The 21,259-nt window shown below is 31.2% G+C and overlaps 1 protein-coding gene across 8 annotated transcripts in view; it reads left to right on the top strand.

The window, feature by feature from the left end:
* The first annotated feature begins 6,328 nt into the window (after window positions 1-6,328).
* The window catches only part of LOC145254621 (receptor-type tyrosine-protein phosphatase epsilon-like), a 732,106-nt gene continuing 717,175 nt past the window's right edge, over window positions 6,329-21,259 (top strand). For all 8 annotated transcript variants that reach the window (XM_080113291.1, XM_080113282.1, XM_080113273.1 and 5 more), the window contains exons 1-3: window positions 6,329-6,461; window positions 15,849-16,046; window positions 17,041-17,244. In XM_080113291.1, the coding sequence (XP_079969417.1) occupies window positions 6,440-6,461; window positions 15,849-16,046; window positions 17,041-17,244 (424 nt within the window). In that variant the 5' untranslated portion in view covers window positions 6,329-6,439. The remainder of the gene's footprint in view (window positions 6,462-15,848; window positions 16,047-17,040; window positions 17,245-21,259) is intronic.

Raw genomic sequence — 21,259 nt, 5'->3', positions numbered from 1 at the left:
GAAACGCCGGGTACCCCCGCTAGTCAAATAATAAAACACTATGCAATAATTTGTTTTTTTTCCGGTTGCATAATCCAAATCAAAATATACACTGCGACAAAAATGTCTATTCGATTTTGTCGTTTCCATATATATATATATATATATATATATATATATATATATATATATATATATATTAGCATAGACGCTTGAATATGATAGTTTACTTCTTGCAGATTTCGTATATATTATTATAGAGTTAATATCTATCGATTTTAATATATTATCAAGTTGTGATTTCAAAAATAAAAAAATGTATTCATATGACTTAGGTGCATCAGCTTGGATCGAAACCGAGACCAAAACTTATGAAAAGATATATATATATATATATATATATATATATATATATATATATATATATATATATATATATGCACACACACACACACACCTTGAGTGGCATTAGCTATAATAGAAACCGGAACCAAAACTTATGAAAAATTATTGGTAAAATTATTTCTTACCAGAGATGGAAGTCCGTAACAATTAAAGAACAGTCACTCGGATGTAAGCGTGGCACACAACGTAAATAAATTACACACACGCCATCGTATTAAAATATAAATATATGCTACCAATAAATTAATACAGAAAAGAGCACGTGCATAAATAATTTGTAATTATGATAATTATTTATGCTTATTCAAAGAACTGAAATATGGCCGATAAATTACCATCAAGAAAGATAATTCATTTTTTTTTAACGATTTATCGATCTTATAACGTCGATACATGATAAGATAATATAAGCTACCGATGTTACAAGCAAAATAAAGAGAATATGGAGTTCAGGGTTGGGAGCAGTAGTGTTCTGGATTACTCAATTTTTCCTGTGTAAAGAATATCAAAAACTACAAATTGTTTTTCATCTTTGCGTATCGTATCTTAAACATTAATAACTGTGATCAAAAATGCTACCAAAAGCGAAATAAGTTGCTCTTCTGGAATTAAACACTTAAACAATTAGTACAAACCTATTTGTGCGCAGTCTGTAGAGTTCTGTATGGACAAAAATAATGAGGAACAAAGAAAAAATAACCGCCTTTTATCTTTATATGTTTGTGATATTGTCACCTAACATGCAAATGAGATGCTTTCCGTTGGATATAAAAAGCCTAATTTTTCAGAGACTTGGTTGACTTTGGATTTGGATGTTAGAGAAGTAAGAAATTTGAAGTTCAGTTTTGATAGTAGAGTGTCAAGATTTGGAGTTGAGCTTTGACAGTATAACGTCGAGATTTGGAGTTGAGTTTTGATAGTTGAGTGTCGAGATTTGGAGTTGAGTTTTGACAGTAGAGTGTTGAGATTTGAAGTTGAGCTTTGACAGTAGAATGTCGAGATTTGAAGTTGAGCTTTGATAGTAGAATGTCGAGATTTGAAGTTGAGCTTTGATAGTAGAATGTCGAGATTTGGGGTAGCGAGATTTTGGCAACAGTGTGTCAAATTTAACATTTGATTGTTTTAACCACAAAAATCTTTAACAACCTTTTGATTCAGTATAATTCGAAAGAAAAATTTACTTACAAATACTCACCGGCAGTTACGGGACGGGACAGCTAGCACAAAATAGTGTGGAGAATTGAAGAAGCGTATAGAAAAATTGATTTGTTCCGTTGTTTTAAATCAATTCCTTTTTATAGATTTTTGAAGAATGATGATTGACTGAATTCTAACCGTAGCAGCTGATCAATTATTTTCGTGACCAAAAATAAATATTGTTTTTAAACGGAAGATAAGTTTGTTTATTTTTTATCTTAGTTTTGTCATTGGGTTCACTTTTTTTGCTTATTTTGTCTTAAAGTAGTTTACTGTCAATTTGCGATCAGGCCAGGATAAATTTGATTTGGTCTATTTCATCGGAAATGTATTATCTGTAAGCTATAATAAACAGCTGTCGGCAAGATTTTCTATCTAATCATATAAAAAAAACTCTACGCAAACTTAAAATATTTGTAAATCAATTTAAGTCCAACGTTTTCAATAAAAAATAAATTTAAAAAAAACACGTTACTGTCAACAGATTTCTGACACACAGACACAAATCGTATATCCTACAGAGTGACTCACATTTAATTCAAACCACGTATGGAACCGTCAGATTTCAGTTTCCTTTTTGCAAGCCAACTATATTTAGTACAAATAAACTTGACCTGTCCAAGTTTAATTTACAAATATCCAACAGCCTTTGTTTCATCAGTGTTCAATGATCTTGCAAACGCACATAGATTCGACAGTTTTTTGTGGTGATGCCATATTACGTATTCGTTGTGGCCGGATGTTCAAAATGCGTGGGTCCAATCTATATAAATGTTAACATCCACTTTTGTCGTTGGTACAATATATACACTAACATCAAAGTAAAAATCACAACACAATTGATCTAAAAAGATATATTGCTTTAATTTTACACCGACAAATCAGCTTTTGATTATAAATGATTACTTGTGTTTTGACGTTTCTGAAAGGAGGGTCGGGTGGTGCGGGGTTAGCCGGTTGTCGGGTGGCGAAGAAATGATCACACAGCCTAGCTCATTCTGACCGACTGACTGACTTTCTCTTTGTGGCGATTTTATTTATAAAAACATTATTTTTCATATTGGAATGTGTAATATTATCTTTGTTTATTGTTTCAACCTTTGACCGATATTCTCTCATATATTTCTGGGTCAAATCATGCATTCCGTTAGACAATGGTGGAAAATTCTGCATTCTTCACATCGAATTCATTTGTGTGTGCAACACATCGAATTTATCTAACAATCATCTCTCACACGAATAGTTTGGGAATTGTTTTGATAAGCATTATCTTTGAGTAGAAATAGCAAAAAAAAAATCCGTTACCATCAATACATTTCTGACACATAGACAAGAGTTATAAATGAATGACCCAAATTATATTCCAATCATACATAGAATAGTGGATACATTTCAATTCCCTTTTCGATCGAACCATATTTGGTTCAAATAATCCTTACTATATGTTTGACTTGTCCTCCGAGTTGAATCATAAATGTCCAACAGTCTTGTTTGTCGCCGTTCAATGATATGTAGGAGTTCTTTAATTATCATCACATTCGTAGATGCGATCCTGAATGGATTTATACTAACCGGACCTCACACATATGCAACTGATTATTTACTGTAATCTATTTCAGAAATAATCTTGGGATTGTTTTGATAAATATGATGCTTTGAGATAAATTAACAAACATAAATGTGTGGTGTTATGGTCGAGTGAGTATGAAACTCATTCAGCATCACACCTACTACTGATGAGACAGTCATCAAAGTGTCCCCGCATATCAGTAGATGGCGATAAAACAAAGACTGTTAAGCATTCTTAAGTGAACCTAAGTTGATAATTCAGACATATAGCGGAGTTTATTTATAGCAAATATGGTTGAATTGCAGAACCAATTTGGAATGTTATTCACGATTTTATTGAGTTGAATTTCTTTGGTCACCTTATAGTTGTGGAAATACTTGTCCCCAAATTGACAAACTCACAAAGCGGTGACTATTAAGTAAAACAAAGTAAGAGGGCTTAAAAGTGAAAATAAAGGAGCCTCCAGAGCATGACTGTTCCTTTGAGGTCTTCATGGGTAGATAGTATTGGATCTAAATACCCGGCGTTAATATCTCAGTACTTTTATCGGACAAATATGCTAGTCAGTATTACGCCAAAGTACCCCAACCACAAAAACTTGTAACATTTTATTTATTTATTTTTCTAGTTTTATGTCAGGTTGAACAAGATTCAAGCATGGGAAAGATCAAATTTCAAAGTTGAACATTTTTGACTTACGTTTTAAAACGCTAACTCGGTCAGTTTTCATGATAAATTAATACATCTTGCATTTTTACCGCAGTTTTCAGGGTCAATCTTTCACATGAACTGGTTGCCAGTGATGTTAAATCATCCCTTATACCATGCCTCAGCCACTTCTACAGAGTAGGTTAAAAAATTACAGTAATTTCGGTATGGATCTCAGGTTATATGATACGCATAAAAACTAAAGCGTGTTCATTTTAATCTGTTTGTCTCTAGAATATTAAACGAACTTTTTATGAAATTTTGCAGTTTTTCTTTAGGTTCCACTTGTACAAGAACGGTAATTTTAATTATCTAAAAAAATAGTCTCGGTAGCTCAGCGGTATTTTGTATGCTTCATTAAGCATTGTTTTCGCACATTTTTTTCGGTATTTATATATAAATGTATTTATTTATATATAAATGTATTTATTTATATATAAATGTATTTATTTATATATAAATGTATTTATTTATATATAAATGTATTTATTTATATATAAATGTATTTATTTATATAGAAATGTATTTATTTATATATAAATGTATTTATTTATATAGAAATGTATTTATTTATATATAAATGTATTTATTTATATATAAATGTATTTATTTATATATAAATGTATTTATTTATATAGAAATGTATTTATTTATATATAAATGTATTTATTTATATATAAATGTATTTATTTATATATAAATGTATTTATTTATATATAAATGTATTTATTTATATATAAATGTATTTATTTATATATAAATGTATTTATTTATATATAAATGTATTTATTTATATATAAATGTATTTATTTATATAGAAATGTATTTATTTATATAGAAATGTATTTATTTATATATAAATGTATTTATTTATATATAAATGTATTTATTTATATATAAATGTATTTATTTATATATAAATGTATTTATTTATATATAAATGTATTTATTTATATATAAATGTATTTATTTATATATAAATGTATTTATTTATATAGAAATGTATTTATTTATATATAAATGTATTTATTTATATAGAAATGTATTTATTTATATAGAAATGTATTTATTTATATAGAAATGTATTTATTTATATAGAAATGTATTTATTTATATATAAATGTATTTATTTATATAGAAATGTATTTATTTATATAGAAATGTATTTATTTATATATAAATGTATTTATTTATATATAAATGTATTTATTTATATAGAAATGTATTTATTTATATATAAATGTAGTTATTTATATATAAATGTAGTTATTTATATATAAATGTAGTTTTAATTTGCATTCATGTCTACTAATTTAGATTGTACTTGCTTCTGTGTTTTAGCTTTATTTAAAGCTAAAAGATTTCTGTTTCACACCCTCTCTGAATCTATCTATCTCACACTCTCCCCCTCTCTTTACAAGAAGACTAGTCTGTTGCACATTAAATAGTATTGTAATACTGATAATCTCATTGGAGTTTCATTGGATTGACATCAAAACAATTAAATTATGAAAATTAAAAAATTATATTATCTATTAATTAATTAAATATTCAAAAACAATTACTTTTAATTGTTTTAATGATTTCTAATAAGTTCTGAATTTTGATTTAAGTGGATTTGTTTAATAAACTTATACAGATTTGTGGCTTGTAACTTATTTTTCAACCAATTCATTAATCGAATTTTGCCTTTTGATTTTCGATTTTCTTTATACAATTTTGAATCACATTTTCGAACAGCGCAATTTTTAAGGTTTCTCATTTTATGCAAACTACCTATTATTTTACTTACTAGTTTTTGAAAAGGAGTTGTGTTTGAAATCTATGACAATGTAGTTTTATATCGAAACATAGTGGGCACTAGCCAATGAGGTAAAAGAAACAGGAAAGCCTCATCTGATTAATTGTACACAATTTTTTTTTTCCTTGACGAAGAGATTTATCTCGAAAATCTGGGAAATTCATAACACCTACTTTTACTTTATATTTGTAAATAAACACATTATAATTGACAATTATTGAAATTCTTTCAATATTGCCATTATCATTTATTTCATTGGCTCGTGTACACGGTGTTCCCACACAAAACTGCATTATCATAACTACTTTCACACTACGCATACTGTTCCAAGCAAACTAAAACATCCTCCTGAAATTAAAGTAGCATAATGTAAGAGTTACAGAGGCAAACTGTACCTACCCATTCCGGATTTGAGTTTTGTCGAAGCTACGACAACGCTTTCACTGATGCTCTTTAAAACAGGATAAATTCATACATTGCGTTCCAGCTATTCCTTTGCTTATGCAAATAGTGATCGTTTCGCAGGCACCCTTACAGATGATAGCCACTGTCTCGTGACTAAAAGAAAGTCCATTTCACAGTGTCTACTTATATTTATTAAATATTTCTGTTTATTTTTGCAACAAATGAACTAATTCCTTTCTTTTTTCTTTTCCATTTCAGAAGTTTGTGCGCCAAGGTATTTTGGAATCAACTGCAAGTCCGAATGTCATTGTAAGAAATCTCAACTATGCGACCAAAAAACTGGAGTGTGCCCAGGACCCTGTGCTCGCAAATATATGGGACCAAATTGTCAGCAGAGTAAGTGTCTTAAAAGTCAATTGCTCTACTATCTATAAATTATAAGGCGTTTTAATACTATCATTTATATGCTGACAATGTATACGTATTAAATATTAGATCGCCCAATGATGGGTGGTAATTAATCTGATGTCGTTAAGGAAATCAGTTCCTAATTTATCTATTTTAAAATGAATTTTTCCAAAGTCAAATTATATCGTCTCGTCAACTAAAAAAGTACAATTTTAGAGAAATACGTTTTAAATTCGGTTCTATTGATTTAATGGAATGATGCTGAAATTAAAAAGACAAAATATTGTTTTAAAAACATTAAATTGATATAATTTGTATAAAAGAACCAAAGATAATTATTCGTTTATTTATTTCAGAAATGTTTAGCTGTCAACAAGAATTATTTTTACAGTGGAAGAAAAAGTAATTTTTCTGCATAATATAAAACCTAAAAGATATTCATTAACTCAAATGTAATATTATTTTAATATAAAAATTGATGTGGAAAGAACTGTGAAATGTTTAAGGGATCCCGTTTGTTATAAAATAATGTGTGGTCTTTGTTGTTTATGAATTTTTTAGGTGAATGCGTACTAAATGTTTTGTATTTAATGAGTTCCGTTATTGAACAAGTTATGTTATCGTAATATATATTACTCAATGATATATATATATATATATATATATATATATATATATATATATATATATATTGCTGACTAGTATATAATATATATTACTCAGTAATATACATATGAATCAGTAATATATTGCCCAGCAATATATATGAGTAATATATATTACTTTGTATATAATATATATACATATATTGCTCAATATATGGTTTGTCTATTAGTGTGAGGCACACTAGAATTTACTCATTTTCGAAAAGTTTTATTGGTCACATTTCGTAGAATTGTTTCAGTTCCAGTGTTGGCGTATAAGCATAAAACTGTTCAAAGTATAATTTGCACGACTTTATATATATATACATATATATATATATATATATATATATATATATATATATATATATATATATATATATATATAATGTATGTATGTATGTATGTATGTATTTATTTATTTATTTTATTTTAGTGTGTATATATATGTATATATATGTGTGTGTATATATATGTATATATATGTGTGTGTATATATATATGTGTATGTATATATATATATATATAAATATATATATATATATATATTACATTACATTACATTACTGAGAGAAGTGGCCGAATTAAGAATATGAGTAGTAAAATAAAAATATTGTATATTTTCTATCTCACTCTACGTTATTTATATTACTGCCTCTCCAGGAGGTCAGACGCAAGAGCAAGTGTGGATTCAATGAAAGTAATTTTTGTGGAGAGAAATGGATTCGAACTTGGCACACCCAGGTTTTCAGTTTGTGTTATTAATTACTTAGTCACCGTTATTCGCAATGTTTCATTTTATTTCCTACATTTTGTATCTTGTTTACCTTTCTTTCTTCTTTTTTGTTTTTCAAAAAATATCTTTTTCTTATTTCTATTTTTACAAATAGCCACCTTTGTTCACCGTTTAATAAATGACCGTGTCATTCGTTTCTTTACTTGGGTTTTATACTCTCTATTTCTTCTTATAATTTATCACTTCTCCAAGCAACTTCTGACTAATTATTTATAAAACAAATTCCGCTATGAGGAGTTATTCATTCATTTAAATTTAAGTTTTGATTGAGATATGTAGAGATTGGGAATTTTCAGATTAGATTTTTAAAAGATTGAAGTCACTAGATGTTATGTCACGGAATCTCTTTAGACAGCGGTTCATGATTTGTATCATTTGGGTAAATTACTACTATTTTCACCCTGTTTCTTATTTTTACCCTGTTTCTTATTTTCACCCTGTTTCTTATTTTTACCCTGTTTCTTATTTTTTACCCTGTTTCTTATTTTTACCCTGCTTCTTATTTTTACCCTGTTTCTTATTTTCACCCTGTTTCTTATTTTTACCCTGTTTCTTATTTTTACCCTGTTTCTTATTTTTTACCCTGTTTCTTATTTTTACCCTGTTTCTTATTTTTACCCTGTTTCTTATTTTCACCCTGTTTCTTATTTTTACCCTGTTTCTCATTTTTTACCCTGTTTCTTATTTTCACTCTGCTTCTTATTTTTACCCTGTTTCTTGTTTTCACCCTGTTTCTTATTTTCACCCTGTTTCTTATTTTCACCCTGTTTCTTATTTTCACCCTGCTTCTTATTTTTACCCTGTTTCTTATTTTTACCCTGTTTCTTATTTTCACCCTGCTTCTTATTTTCACCCTGTTTCTTATTTTTACCCTGCTTCTTATTTTCAACCTGTTTCTTATTTTTACTCTGTTTCTTGTTTTCTCCCTGCTTTTTATTTTTACCCTGTTTCTTATTTTCACCCTGTTTCTTATTTTTACCCTGTTTCTTATTTTCACCCTGCTTCTTATTGTTACCCTGTTTCTTATTTTTACCCTGTTTCTTATTTTCACCCTGTTTCTTATTTTTACCCTGTTTCTTGTTTTCACCCTGCTTCTTATTTTTACCCTGTTTCTTATTTTTACCCTGCTTCTTATTTTCACCCTGTTTCTTATTTTTACCCTGTTTCTTATTTTCACCCGGTGTCTTATTTTTACCCTGTTTCTTATTTTCACCCTGTTTCTTATTTTCACCCTGTTTCTTATTTTTACCCTGTTTCTTGTTTTCACCCTGCTTCTTATTTTTACCCTGTTTCTTATTTTCACCCTGCTTCTTATTTTCACCCTGTTTCTTATTTTCACCCTGTTTCTTATTTTTACCCTGTTTCTTATTTTCACCCTGCTTCTTATTTTAACCCTGTTTCTTATTTTCACCCTGCTTCTTATTTTCACCCTGTTTCTTATTTTCACCGTGCTTCTTATTTTTACCCTGTTTCTTATTTTCACCCTGCTTCTTATTGTTACCCTGTTTGTTATTTTCACCCTGTTTCTTATTTTCACCCTGCTTCTTATTTTCACCCTGTTTCTTATTTTCACCCTTTGTCGACCGATGTAACTTCTAACCTTCATCATGTACATTACATGGACACGTTGCGCAACGGATATAGTGCTAGAAATTTTACTTGAGTTATTTCTAACACTTTTTTGCTTGTTTAAAAGAACAATCTTTTGTAGTAGAACAACCTTTCGTTTTTTGGACGAATGCAAGTAAAAATCAAAAACGAATTATATTCAATTATAATTACAAATACAATAGCAAATTACTTCTTGGCCTTCAGGACAAGATCAAAGTGTAGTAATATGTTCTTCAGTTGCTGCACTTCCATTTCACGTTAAAAAACGACCCTGGTGTCTAACTCTGTCCCGTGGGGAGGCATAGTAAATAGGTACAAATACAATCAAAGGTAATATTTATGTCAGTCTGAAGTTTGATAGTTTCCAAAACGGTTGTTCTTTTTTTGTGGGTGGGGGGGGGAGGAAAATTAGGTAACAGAGGTGAGAAGAAGTGTTTTTATTCCTTTCAGTGAGTTCTTTCTGAGTTCTTCTCTTCCTTCCAGAAAATTCTTTTTTTTTTTTATTCTTTTTAACTCTGCTCGTCCTTCCAGTAAATTCTTTTTTAAGCACCTCTAGTCCAAGGTTCCTTTTTTAGTGTTTATGTATAGCCTCTCCTCAAGTAACGGTGGGCAATTTGCATAATGTCACTAATGCAAATTGCATAAAAAATCTTGTTAAGAATATTTCCAACAATAGGCAGTTATTAACATTTCGTCTTTTGAAGGTTGAAATGTCAATCTTCACTACAGGCGATCATAATTAAGAATAAAATAAACATTACTTTACTCTTGTGACCGGTCGTGTCTGAGGTGACGGGGACAATATACGCTGTAAATTATATAAATGATTCAGTTCGAAATCTTGTATTGATTCCCGAGTTCCATTTGAAAATTCTCGAGTCCATGCGATGAAGGAAGTTAAAAGTTGTAAAATGGTCGAAGAATAAAAATTATGCAAATTACTTAAGTCATACTTATCTGTTAAAGTAAGTTTCGCCAAAACCGTACATAATAAGAAAAAAGTTTGCTTTCTAGTTTGATATTTATTTTTTATTAATGCTGAAGTTTGATTGTGAATTTATTTTTCTTTTCGTCGAAACTGTCTGAATAAATAAATAAAAAATTTAAAAATCGGAGCCAGACATGCAATTTCTTTGAAATTGCATTTAAGGCAGGATTTCTAGCATCATTTTTTGGTTGTTGCGTTTTCATTTTTTTTTTTTTTCTTTTTTGTCATTTTATCTTTTTTGCACCAAAGAACCGAACAATTCCACCTCATTTGTCATTCTTGTCGCAAAGTGCGAAATTTTTAGTCAATTCTTTTGCGGGCTTTTATTTTTGTCATAGTTTAAAAAAAAAAATGACGAGCTTGGAGTCAAACGGTATTCTGCACCACTTTGAAAATTGCATTATTTCTATCTGATTCTATACCATATATGCAGAAGAGTACATTGTATATATCTATATCTATCTATACTCCTATATATTTTTTGTGAGTGTATTGATAATCATATTAAAAACCCTTTTTTCTATTCATTTCAAAAGAACAACTTTGTTATATATGGGTCGTCGAATTGCGTTCATCTGCAAATTTGCATATTCTTTTAATATTCATTTTAACTCCCTATTAGTTTTTTCGGTTTTCTCATGGGATGATCATCTTTACTTAACTATTACATGTAATTATATTCATGCAGATATTCTAAATGATTAATACTTGCGTAATATTCGTGTAAAAAGTTTATAGCAAACACAAACCTTTTTCTATATATATATATTTATTTATTCCTATATATATGTGCTTAAAACATTTTGCCTACCAAACACCTCTGTCAGATTTTGGTCTATAGACATGAAACTTAATATATAGAGTACTTGAACCCATGCGAAACTTTATATTTGTGTTTCAAATCCTTGAAAAGTGTGAAAATTTTTCAATGGAATTTACCAGTTGAAGGCATTACGAATATGCATGCGTAACATAATAGCTATTAGTTCATGTTTTAATTTTTTAGCCTTCCAGCAAACTTGTCTTCATAGATCAGACATTAATGTCAAAGGAAAAAGTAACTCGTAAGCTATATGTTTTGGTTTCGATTCTCAGTGATGTCGCACGAGTTATTTTTTGTTTTGTTTGTTTTGTTTTTACTTTTTAAATCATTACTATATATTGGCTCACATATACTCTATAATATAAATCTCATTTGTCTGATTAAATCTATGTATGTATGTATAAAACTTTCGACAGTAGCGACGGATTTTCACGGGATTGGTATCGTTTTGAAGCTCGGCCTTCGACGACAAATATTTAAAAAAATGGCTAAAAACATTAATTCCTACAACCTCAACTGGACACTTTTCTACAGCAAGGAGTCGCTTTTCTCGCCGATATTTTCTAAAGTCATCCCCTCTTTTCGATTGATTAGCTTTAATTTAAAACATCGCTACTTCAGGTTTGGCAATGGATTCGACGGCAAAGACGTCACTTTTTTTTCACATTCTTTTCCTCCTTCGCGGTACGAGTTCGAGCCTGCCTGCCTACTACCACTTTGTTTTTTGGGTTTTTTTTGTTCTTTTCTGTTTGTTTTTTTTTAATTTTTTCTCAACACACACCTCCAAACACCCGGGCAAGCCGAACACCCAGGCTAGTATAACAATAAATACGAAATCTGCATTCATCAAAATATATTATTGAAGCGTGTTTTACGACCAGCCATCCCGGGCGGCTTGCTAATATATATATATATATATATATATATATATATATATATATATATATATATATATATATATATATATATATATATATGTCAGGTCATGTCATATGCTACTGGTACCATGTAACCCAGTACAACCTGCCTCATGGTCGGGTCACCGGCGACTAAACTGGTTCCCCCACCAGACTTGTTTGGTGAGGAGGGCGGCTAGTCTTCCTGAAGGATTAAAAACAAGACCTTCCAAAGGGCGAATGAACTCTCTTTCTGGGTCAACAGCCAACTAGCACCGTGTATATTTGTGTGTGTGTATATGTGTATTGGGGTAGAGAGGGCTCCCGTAAGCCGTGGTGAAGGCAACCTTTCTAGGAGAAGCAAATCTCTGATTTAAAAAACCATAAAGCGGAAGACCATTACCCGCATTAAGCTGGTCTGCAGTTTACTTTGTTGCTGGCTATCTTGCTCTTGCTTGTTGCTGGATCTCAACATTTTGAACCGAGAGAGAGACTTAGCTGTCGTACAAAGCTAAGACTCTGTAACATCATATTTGTATAGATACTCCCTCAGACATTTGGGCTCATGGATTTTAAATGTCTGTGGGAGTGGCACTCGTCTGACAAGACGTTGCAATCATCATATATATATATATATATATATAAGAGAAAGAGGGTATATGAAAGAGAGAGAGAGAGAGAGAGAGAGTCATGTTTCAGAATTTTTCTGGTGAGCATTGATACTTTGTATTATTTGAATTGTTTGGACTATTGTTTCCTCTTGGTTTTAAGCCCCCACAATGTTTCGACCATTGTAACGTTCGATTTTTTTTCAATGTAGCTCCACAACGACTGTTGTTGATGAATGGTGGAAAAGAATACGTTTATTCTTTTTTTCCAACGATCCATAGTCGTTAGAATTCAAATTATGTGATTCGCCAATAGGTCGGAGGGTACATAGGCCGAAACATTAAGGGAATTACAATCAAGATTAGAACAGAGTCCGAACAATCCAAATAATACAGAGGTAGATAGTCATATGCATGTTATACATTATTTTTAGTTCTCACAGACTATTATGTTGTGGCTCAATAATGTAAAACTAGAGCTGTAAATTTAATGTCATTTAAAACTTAATTATTTGCAGACACTTGTTTCAGTTCATTTCGTGGGCGTATATTTTTATGATACACAAAATGGCACTAATAAATACAGAGTGAAATATGTTTCACGGTGAGTTTGGAGTAAAAAGTAAATGTGTATATATTAAGGGAATGTTGGATGCATTTGTTTCAGTCTACTCCTAATATTCTATACAATGATAAAGCATTTTCATGAGTATAATGATATTTTGTATAAATAAAAACATGTAGGAAATCAAATACAACACTTATATAAAATACTAATAAAATGTATTTTATATACGTGTTCTATTTGATTTCCTATTTATAAAAGCGTTCGAACAGAAAACCAACTAATTATTCTTTTAGCACACGCCATGTGCATTCCTGGACAATATAAAAACATACAAACCGTTTAACAACAACTAAACGGACGTGTCCCGCCTAAAAGTGCCATCACGAGACGTAAAAAGATATATATATATATATATATATATATATTGACAAGGGCGAGCTTCTTCGCCGAAATATATCGATAAACATATTTTAAATTGTTTATTATTTTTGCATTGGATGGCTTCAAAACGCATTTTTATATACGTGTCCTATTTGATTTCCTATATAGCAACGCTTTCAAACAGGAAATCAACCAATCATATCTATATATATATATATATATATATATATATATATATATATATATATATATATATATATATATGGCCAACATGTTTCTTTGAACAACAATGATAATTCAAGTTTATATATGAGCATATATGTCACCTGTCTTCCTTTAACAGCTCCATCTCTTAACATTTAGTTCTGTCTACGAACATCTAGTAGCACACGACACCCCCCCCAAAAAAAAAGAATTCAGAAATATGTTGATAAAAACTACCGCCATTTTAGCTGTCTCCCATCATAGAAGTTTTAACTCCAACTCCCCATCATAGAAGTTTTAATTATTTACATAAACAAACCACCAATCGATGAGGCGCAATATGAAGGAGGACAGGGTTGCTTAAGTTCTTTTAAACGATTTTAATCGATTTTTTCACTTTTTTTTTTATTCATCACACGCCTGAAAACGACTCATGGGAGTTAAAAACGGACGCAGCTATGGCGTACTTCTTTTGATACTTATATATAATCTCTCACATCCTGAAAATCATATATATGTGCATGTATATATATATATATATATGTACATGTATATATATATATATATATATATATATATATATATATATATATATAAGAACTCAGTTCGTATTGTTGAGCACCCTAAGTTCAAGTCAAAAAAGTCGATCACTTAAGCTTACACGTGCAGATCATGCTGTCCTAATTATTAGATCACTATCACCGTGTTGACATTTGAAAATAAATGTTTAAATTTCAACGGGATTTCTCGCATGCCAGTATGGGTTTGTTCTTTGCTAATGGAGTCAGAGTTGGCGTCGTTGTCCAGTTCGATTCTCCCGACCGGTGGGAATCGATTGTGACACCTTGTACTGATGATTCCTGAAAGGATAAAACACTAGTGTCTGTAGGTATTTAAAAAATAACCATATCAATTATATATATATATATATATATATATATATATATATATATATATATATATATATACACACACGCAGAGGGTGGCCCACTTACAAGTAGTCCGATTTTTAACGGCCAATTGACACCACAAGACAAAATGCAATTCTTTTTCCAACAAGATGGCGCTACATGCCACTCGTCTCAGAGATCACTGACATGAGTTCATGACATGTTCACGGAAGAGGGAACAATAAGCAAAAGGTTATGGCCACCACGTTCCCCAGACTTGTCATCATATGATTTTTATCTTTGGGGGACTTGAAAACAAAAAGTTTATGCGAATAATCCTCACAATCTAGACCAACTAAAGTAGAACATTACCAACGCTATCAGGAGAATCACCAGAATCACCAGAGAACATTTGCATGCAGTATCTGTGAACGTTGTTAAACGTGCCCAGAAATGCATAGATGTCAACGGGGAGCACTTCCACCATCATTTATAACACTACAGGTAATTTAAACAATGCTACAGGTAATTAATACAATAAAACAATGTTCCTCCATCTACTACATTAGGGGCTACTTTTAAGTGAGCCACCCTGTATATATGGGTCTGTGTAAAGAATCGTCGGATTCAGTGCCATAAGTGTTTAAATACAGTATTATCTAAATGTTTTAGGTTCGATTTTAACTGATGCCATCCAAGTCATATTTCTTTTTATAACTCTTGAAATCACTACTATATATTAGGTACAATATGATAATCAACAGAGAATTAGCTCTATAATAACAAATACACAATCTGCATTAATGAAAATATCATATTTAACCTATTTTACGACCGGGCAACGTCGGGCAGCGTGCTAGTTTTGTTTTATTTAAGGTTGTCATAATCTTTTAAATATCTCTTCTATATCTTTCTTTCTTCTGGATTTCGATCAGAATTGTTTATATGTTTGCTTTATCTTTGCAGAGAGATTAAAATCTCGAACGGTAAAGTCGAATGATCAAAAAGCAAAGAGTAAGTTTGCTATTGATTTGAACGACAAGAATAATGATCCTTCGTTATGTATGGTGACGCAACGGATGAAGGATCCACTCTGGAAAACCTGGATGGGAGACGTAGTTGCAATGAAAAGTATTGTCATCTACACTCTCCGAACAGAAGCCAGTAAGTCGACAGAATTTTTTCTTCTTATTTCTTCTCTGTTTGTCTTTATTTCTTGAGCAGCTAAGGATTGAAGTGGTTCAAAAAGGCTTCCATTGAATTTGATCCATAGTTATTAGACATCAATCAAATAAGATTCCCTGAATTTTAACTTCTTATCAAAATCCCTGAAGCTTTTGATCTTAAATTTTAGACATTTTTTTTTTTTTTTAGAATCAAAATCATCAATTGGATTTTATCAAAATAAGAATGAGGGTTCCCGTCAACATCTTCTAGTAAATAGCAGCTCCCCTTTTCGAACCCATTAAACATTTGAAAAAAACGATGTTGTTTATAAATTTAAATATCCTTTCAGAAATGCAGCTCCCCTTTTCGAACCCATTAAACATTTGAAAAAACCGATGTTGTTTATAAATTTAAATATCCTTTCAGAAATGCAGCTCCCCTTTTCGAACCCATTAAACATTTGAAAAAACCGATGTTGTTTATAAATTTAAATATCCTTTCAGAAATGCAGCTCCCCTTTTCGAACCCATTAAACATTTGAAAAAACCGATGTTGTTTATAAATTTAAATATCCTTTCAGAAATGCAGCTCCCCTTTTCGAACCCATTAAACATTTGAAAAAACCGATGTTGTTTATAAATTTAAATATCCTTTCAGAAATGCAGCTCCCCTTTTCGAACCCATTAAACATTTGAAAAAACCGATGTTGTTTATAAATTTAAATATCCTTTCAGAAATGCAACTCACATAATAATAATAATAAGAAGAAGAAGAAGAAGAAGAAGAAGAAAATAGCTACATTAGTTTTACAACCACTACTCTATATTGCCGTCTCATCGTGCACCATGTATGCTCTAATTCAAGCAAACAGCATTTACGGAAACATAGCTAGCGCTCTCTGATTTGATTGGACGTCAATTGTATTAAAAACAACAGTCCGAAAATGTAACAAGTATAAATAGTATATGCCGTCTCTTTGATTCTTTTTCAGAAAACTTTTCTCCTTTTAAAGTGTACATCGGTAACCACACGAATGTGGCCAATTCTATGCTTGTACATCACCACCAGAAGCCAATCGACCCTAACGGAAAGGTGGAAGTCAAATTACAAAAGAAAACCTACGGAAAGAACGTGTTCATTATTCTGCCCGGAATTAAACGAAAATTAGCCCTGTGCGAAGTTAAAATCGGAGAAGGTAAGTTATTTCTTTTTTTTTTTTTTTTAAATGTTATTGTTTACACTTATCCACACCAAACAAGGTTGGTTTATAACGGGTTAAATCTTTGTTTGGATGAATAAATAACACGTACAAAAGTCGGCAATGGAAATGCAAAATGTTCATTTAAACTTGCCGAAATTTCTATTAGTTTGCGTATGCATAAACTAATCATAGTTAAAAATGGTTTAATTTTATAACTTTCTTATCTATGTGTCGAGTTAGCTCAAATGGTAGCGAACTCTGCTTGGCGCTAAATGAGGGGATTCGCTGGGCCGCTAAATTTTTTTGTTTTGATTCTAGTTGATAGCACCCAAATCTTTTTTTTTTTTAACTTTTGACTTTTGAAATCAGTACCATATACAAATCTCTACTATGTGTGTCTATGTATCTGTGAGTTCGTTCCCTATGGACTTCAAAATGGCTTGGTCGATTTTTATAAAATTTCTTAGATAGGTTTTGTGTCGGAATATCTTCAATAAGTATCGATAATCGATAATCGAAATAATCCGATGAAAGAAAGAACAGGCGATTTTCACCAAAGTTAACACCTTACACAGCCTAACATCACAAAAGCATTTGAGAAGTTTTATTACCAAACACGGTATAATTACGTTGACACACCGGTTCCCGATGGACCACCGAAGTTAAGCAACGTTGAACCTGGTCAGTGCTAAATGGATGACCATTAGGGACTTCCAGGTGCTTTATGTGCTCTCCGCTTATCTCGGCATTGTTTTCAGTCGTCCTAGACTTCTTCATGCCACTGGATTCAAGCAGTGCCGATTCAGAAGAGGTGTGGTTCGGAATTGCGCAACCCTTGCTTCACAATTAAACGTGCAGCTACCCATACAGGGTGTATCCTTTGTCTTTCGAGACTGAACAGAGCATCGCTATTACCACATAAGTCGAAAGGTTCAACATATAAAATCAACAGTGGGTTCTTTGATATGACAGGGGCGCATTCCAAATGAATGTTACTGTTTAAAGTACAATTTAACAATGATACTTGACTTTTTCGTTTTAACTTTAAATTGAAGCCATTATCACCGCACAACCAGTAATACCAAGCATGTAAAATCAACATCAGCTTCTTTGATATCACATGGGTGCTTTGGAAATTAATGTTTCTGTTTAGAGCACAATTTAAACATGATACTTGACTTTTGCATTTTTTACTTTAATGCAAGCCATTATACATAAAATAATTTCATAAAATCAATATTATGTTCTCTACAGTGCAATGTACACTACAATATGTTGTGAACTTAGTGACGTCACTGTGAGAGGCATCGCGATGTGTTCCCAAAAAGACAATCAATCGATTTGATTGAAAAAATGGGCTACTTCATCGATTACGATGACAATAAAAATATGGGAGTGTGAAACATTTGTTGATCATCATTCGATCCTGAGCAATGTTTGATCACCCTGTTAGTATATATGTGCTTGGTCTAATGACGTGATTTCTCTGAAACGGAAAATTACAGAAACATGTGTGCAGATATGTAGCCGTTTGTTTGTATAAATGAATGTAATATAATATGCTCTGTTAACTCATTGAGCACTTTTTGGTAGACACATGTTTCAGTGGATATACTTCTAGGAAACGAAACCAAACTACCACTATATATATATATATATATATATATATATATATATATATATATATATATATATATATATAATGTTCCATAGCGAATCGGTTCTGAAATAATAAATACGAACGAAATATGCATGAATTAAAATATATTAAGTTTATTTTATGATCAGCAAGGTCGTGCACATCCCTGCTAGTTAATAATAAATTAATAAATTGAAAATCATCGTTTGTTTAGATATTTTTAGCTAGATTGGAGGATGAATTGACTTTGTGGGCATTAAAATCATTTAGGTCTTCTTCAAAATGGTGGCTGATGGATGCTGTAATTAAAATAACACAGCCTTGAATATGAAAATAAAATAAGAAACGATTACAAATTAAAAAAAAAACTATAAAGAGCAAAACAAGCTAAAACTCAATAACTCTATAATCATCTTCGAAAATTAAAGAAAGTGGCATTTAGGAAAACGGAATAGAAAAAAAAAAACAAATGGATGGCCTCAAGACATGAGCAAACACAATTTATGTCACTTCTAACGAGACAATCAAATCGCAAGTTACTCTAAAACAACAAAAAATTTTGCACAATCAATAAAGTATTTCTGACCCAATCGATAACAATGATTTTATCTCATCACGTCAAACACATCATAGAATATTTGTTACTTTAATGGCCATCATTTTTTTTTAATGACGTTAGATTACTAAGAGTTATGGGTGAAGCAATTACTAAGACAGACGGTAAAATCAACAAGTTTAGTTCGACCCTTTAACTATTAACGACCAGGACCGATAATGATAACTGTCTGTTTAAATTTATTTTTAATCCGTTTAAAAGTTTCCAATTGAAGTGAAATAACTCTAACTGGTTTTTGTGAGACTTATATCCGGGTAATGGTACTTATTTCAGTATATCATCGTTTTGATAACGACTAGCTAGCAGCTCGGCGTTGCCCGGTCGTACAATACGCTTATACATATTTTAATTTATGCAGATTGTGTATGTATTATTATAGAATAAATCCTTTATTGATTATTATATATTACGAGAAATAATTTGCCCGGTGGACTAATTTGCAAATGTTTTTAAAAAAATAAAAAAATGAAAAAATAATAATGATAATGTCATACATCAAATTCCGTCTGTGTTTGTTTACAATACCACGTCAGCTGATGCTTGGCCTTGATAATGAATGCCCTTGAAAAGTCACTTCTGATTAATGTTTAGTTTTAAAGTATGCAAACGAAGAAATGATTTGCGACGATCTCGCATAGTATCTCTTCTTTTATCGTAAATTGAACATTAATAAAATAAATAAATAAATAAAATTGTGAGGTACCCTTGAGCTTGAACAGTGAATCATTCGATCTATAGTCAGGCTTGCAACGTCTCTTCTGTGGGAAAGAGATTGCAAGGAAGAGAAAAGGGCATCCCCACTAGGCTACGAAGTCTATTTTAAACTCTTTCAAGGCAGGATAAGTTGCTTCTAGCAGCTACTGCCCAGATGTTTTTCTGTTTTATCGTTATTTTCCTGGCAAGTGCTCGTCTGAGCTCCAATCTATGATCTCCCCTCGCCAAACTTTCACGAGAAACACTCGTCTACTTAAAAACACTATCAATAATTTTCCCCCATTCTTTATCTGTGCCTAAACATATACGTAGATTCAATGAATAAAGCTTCTTTCTTAGAACTGCACACCTGTGGAACTGTCTTCCGTTTGCCTGCTTTCAAGTTGAATACAATATGGATGTTGTCAAGTCCAACATAAACAAATTCTTGATGACCCGTTCCCCTTAAGTAATCCAATTTACCAAATTTCCACTACTAACAATTACAACGATATTTTCTCATTGACAACTTCACACTCATTAACCCTTATCCTCGCGTTGCATCCGGGCCTTGATAAGTGATGACTTCTTTGTAAAAAAGTAAATACTAAATAAATAAAGATGAGGGTCGTTCCAAAACTAACTTATTTTATTTTTAACACAAAAAATTGAAGAGCCACAAAGACGGAAGTCATACCATTAAACCGAGTAATCTTTTATGCTCCTGAATTTATTTTTCTATATAGTTACCACCATTCATCATGCACTTTTGCCAGCGATGGGGTGATGGCTATGCATGGGCATCCAGAGCATGCTTTGTCACTCACATATCGCCACTCCGAAATCAATAAACCCATCTAAATATTTTAACATCAACGGCGTCGGTTTTGTAGACGTTCAACAGGCGCCAGTGAATGTTGATTGATTCAATTTTTTTCTCTGTGGAGGAATTCAATGACACAGCTCTGCTTCTAACACACATCAATTACAGGGGTTACTTTGTTAGAGTCTCACACCATCAATATCTACAACTGAGAGATGAAAATGCAGGTCATGAATGC

The sequence above is a fragment of the Euprymna scolopes genome, chromosome 3 (genome assembly GCF_053919585.1).
Source record: "Euprymna scolopes isolate OS-2025 chromosome 3, ASM5391958v1, whole genome shotgun sequence".
In the NCBI taxonomy this organism is placed as follows: domain Eukaryota; kingdom Metazoa; phylum Mollusca; class Cephalopoda; order Sepiida; family Sepiolidae; genus Euprymna; species Euprymna scolopes.
Note: the sequence above shows the minus strand (reverse complement) of the source record. Positions and strands in the feature narration are given on the sequence as shown.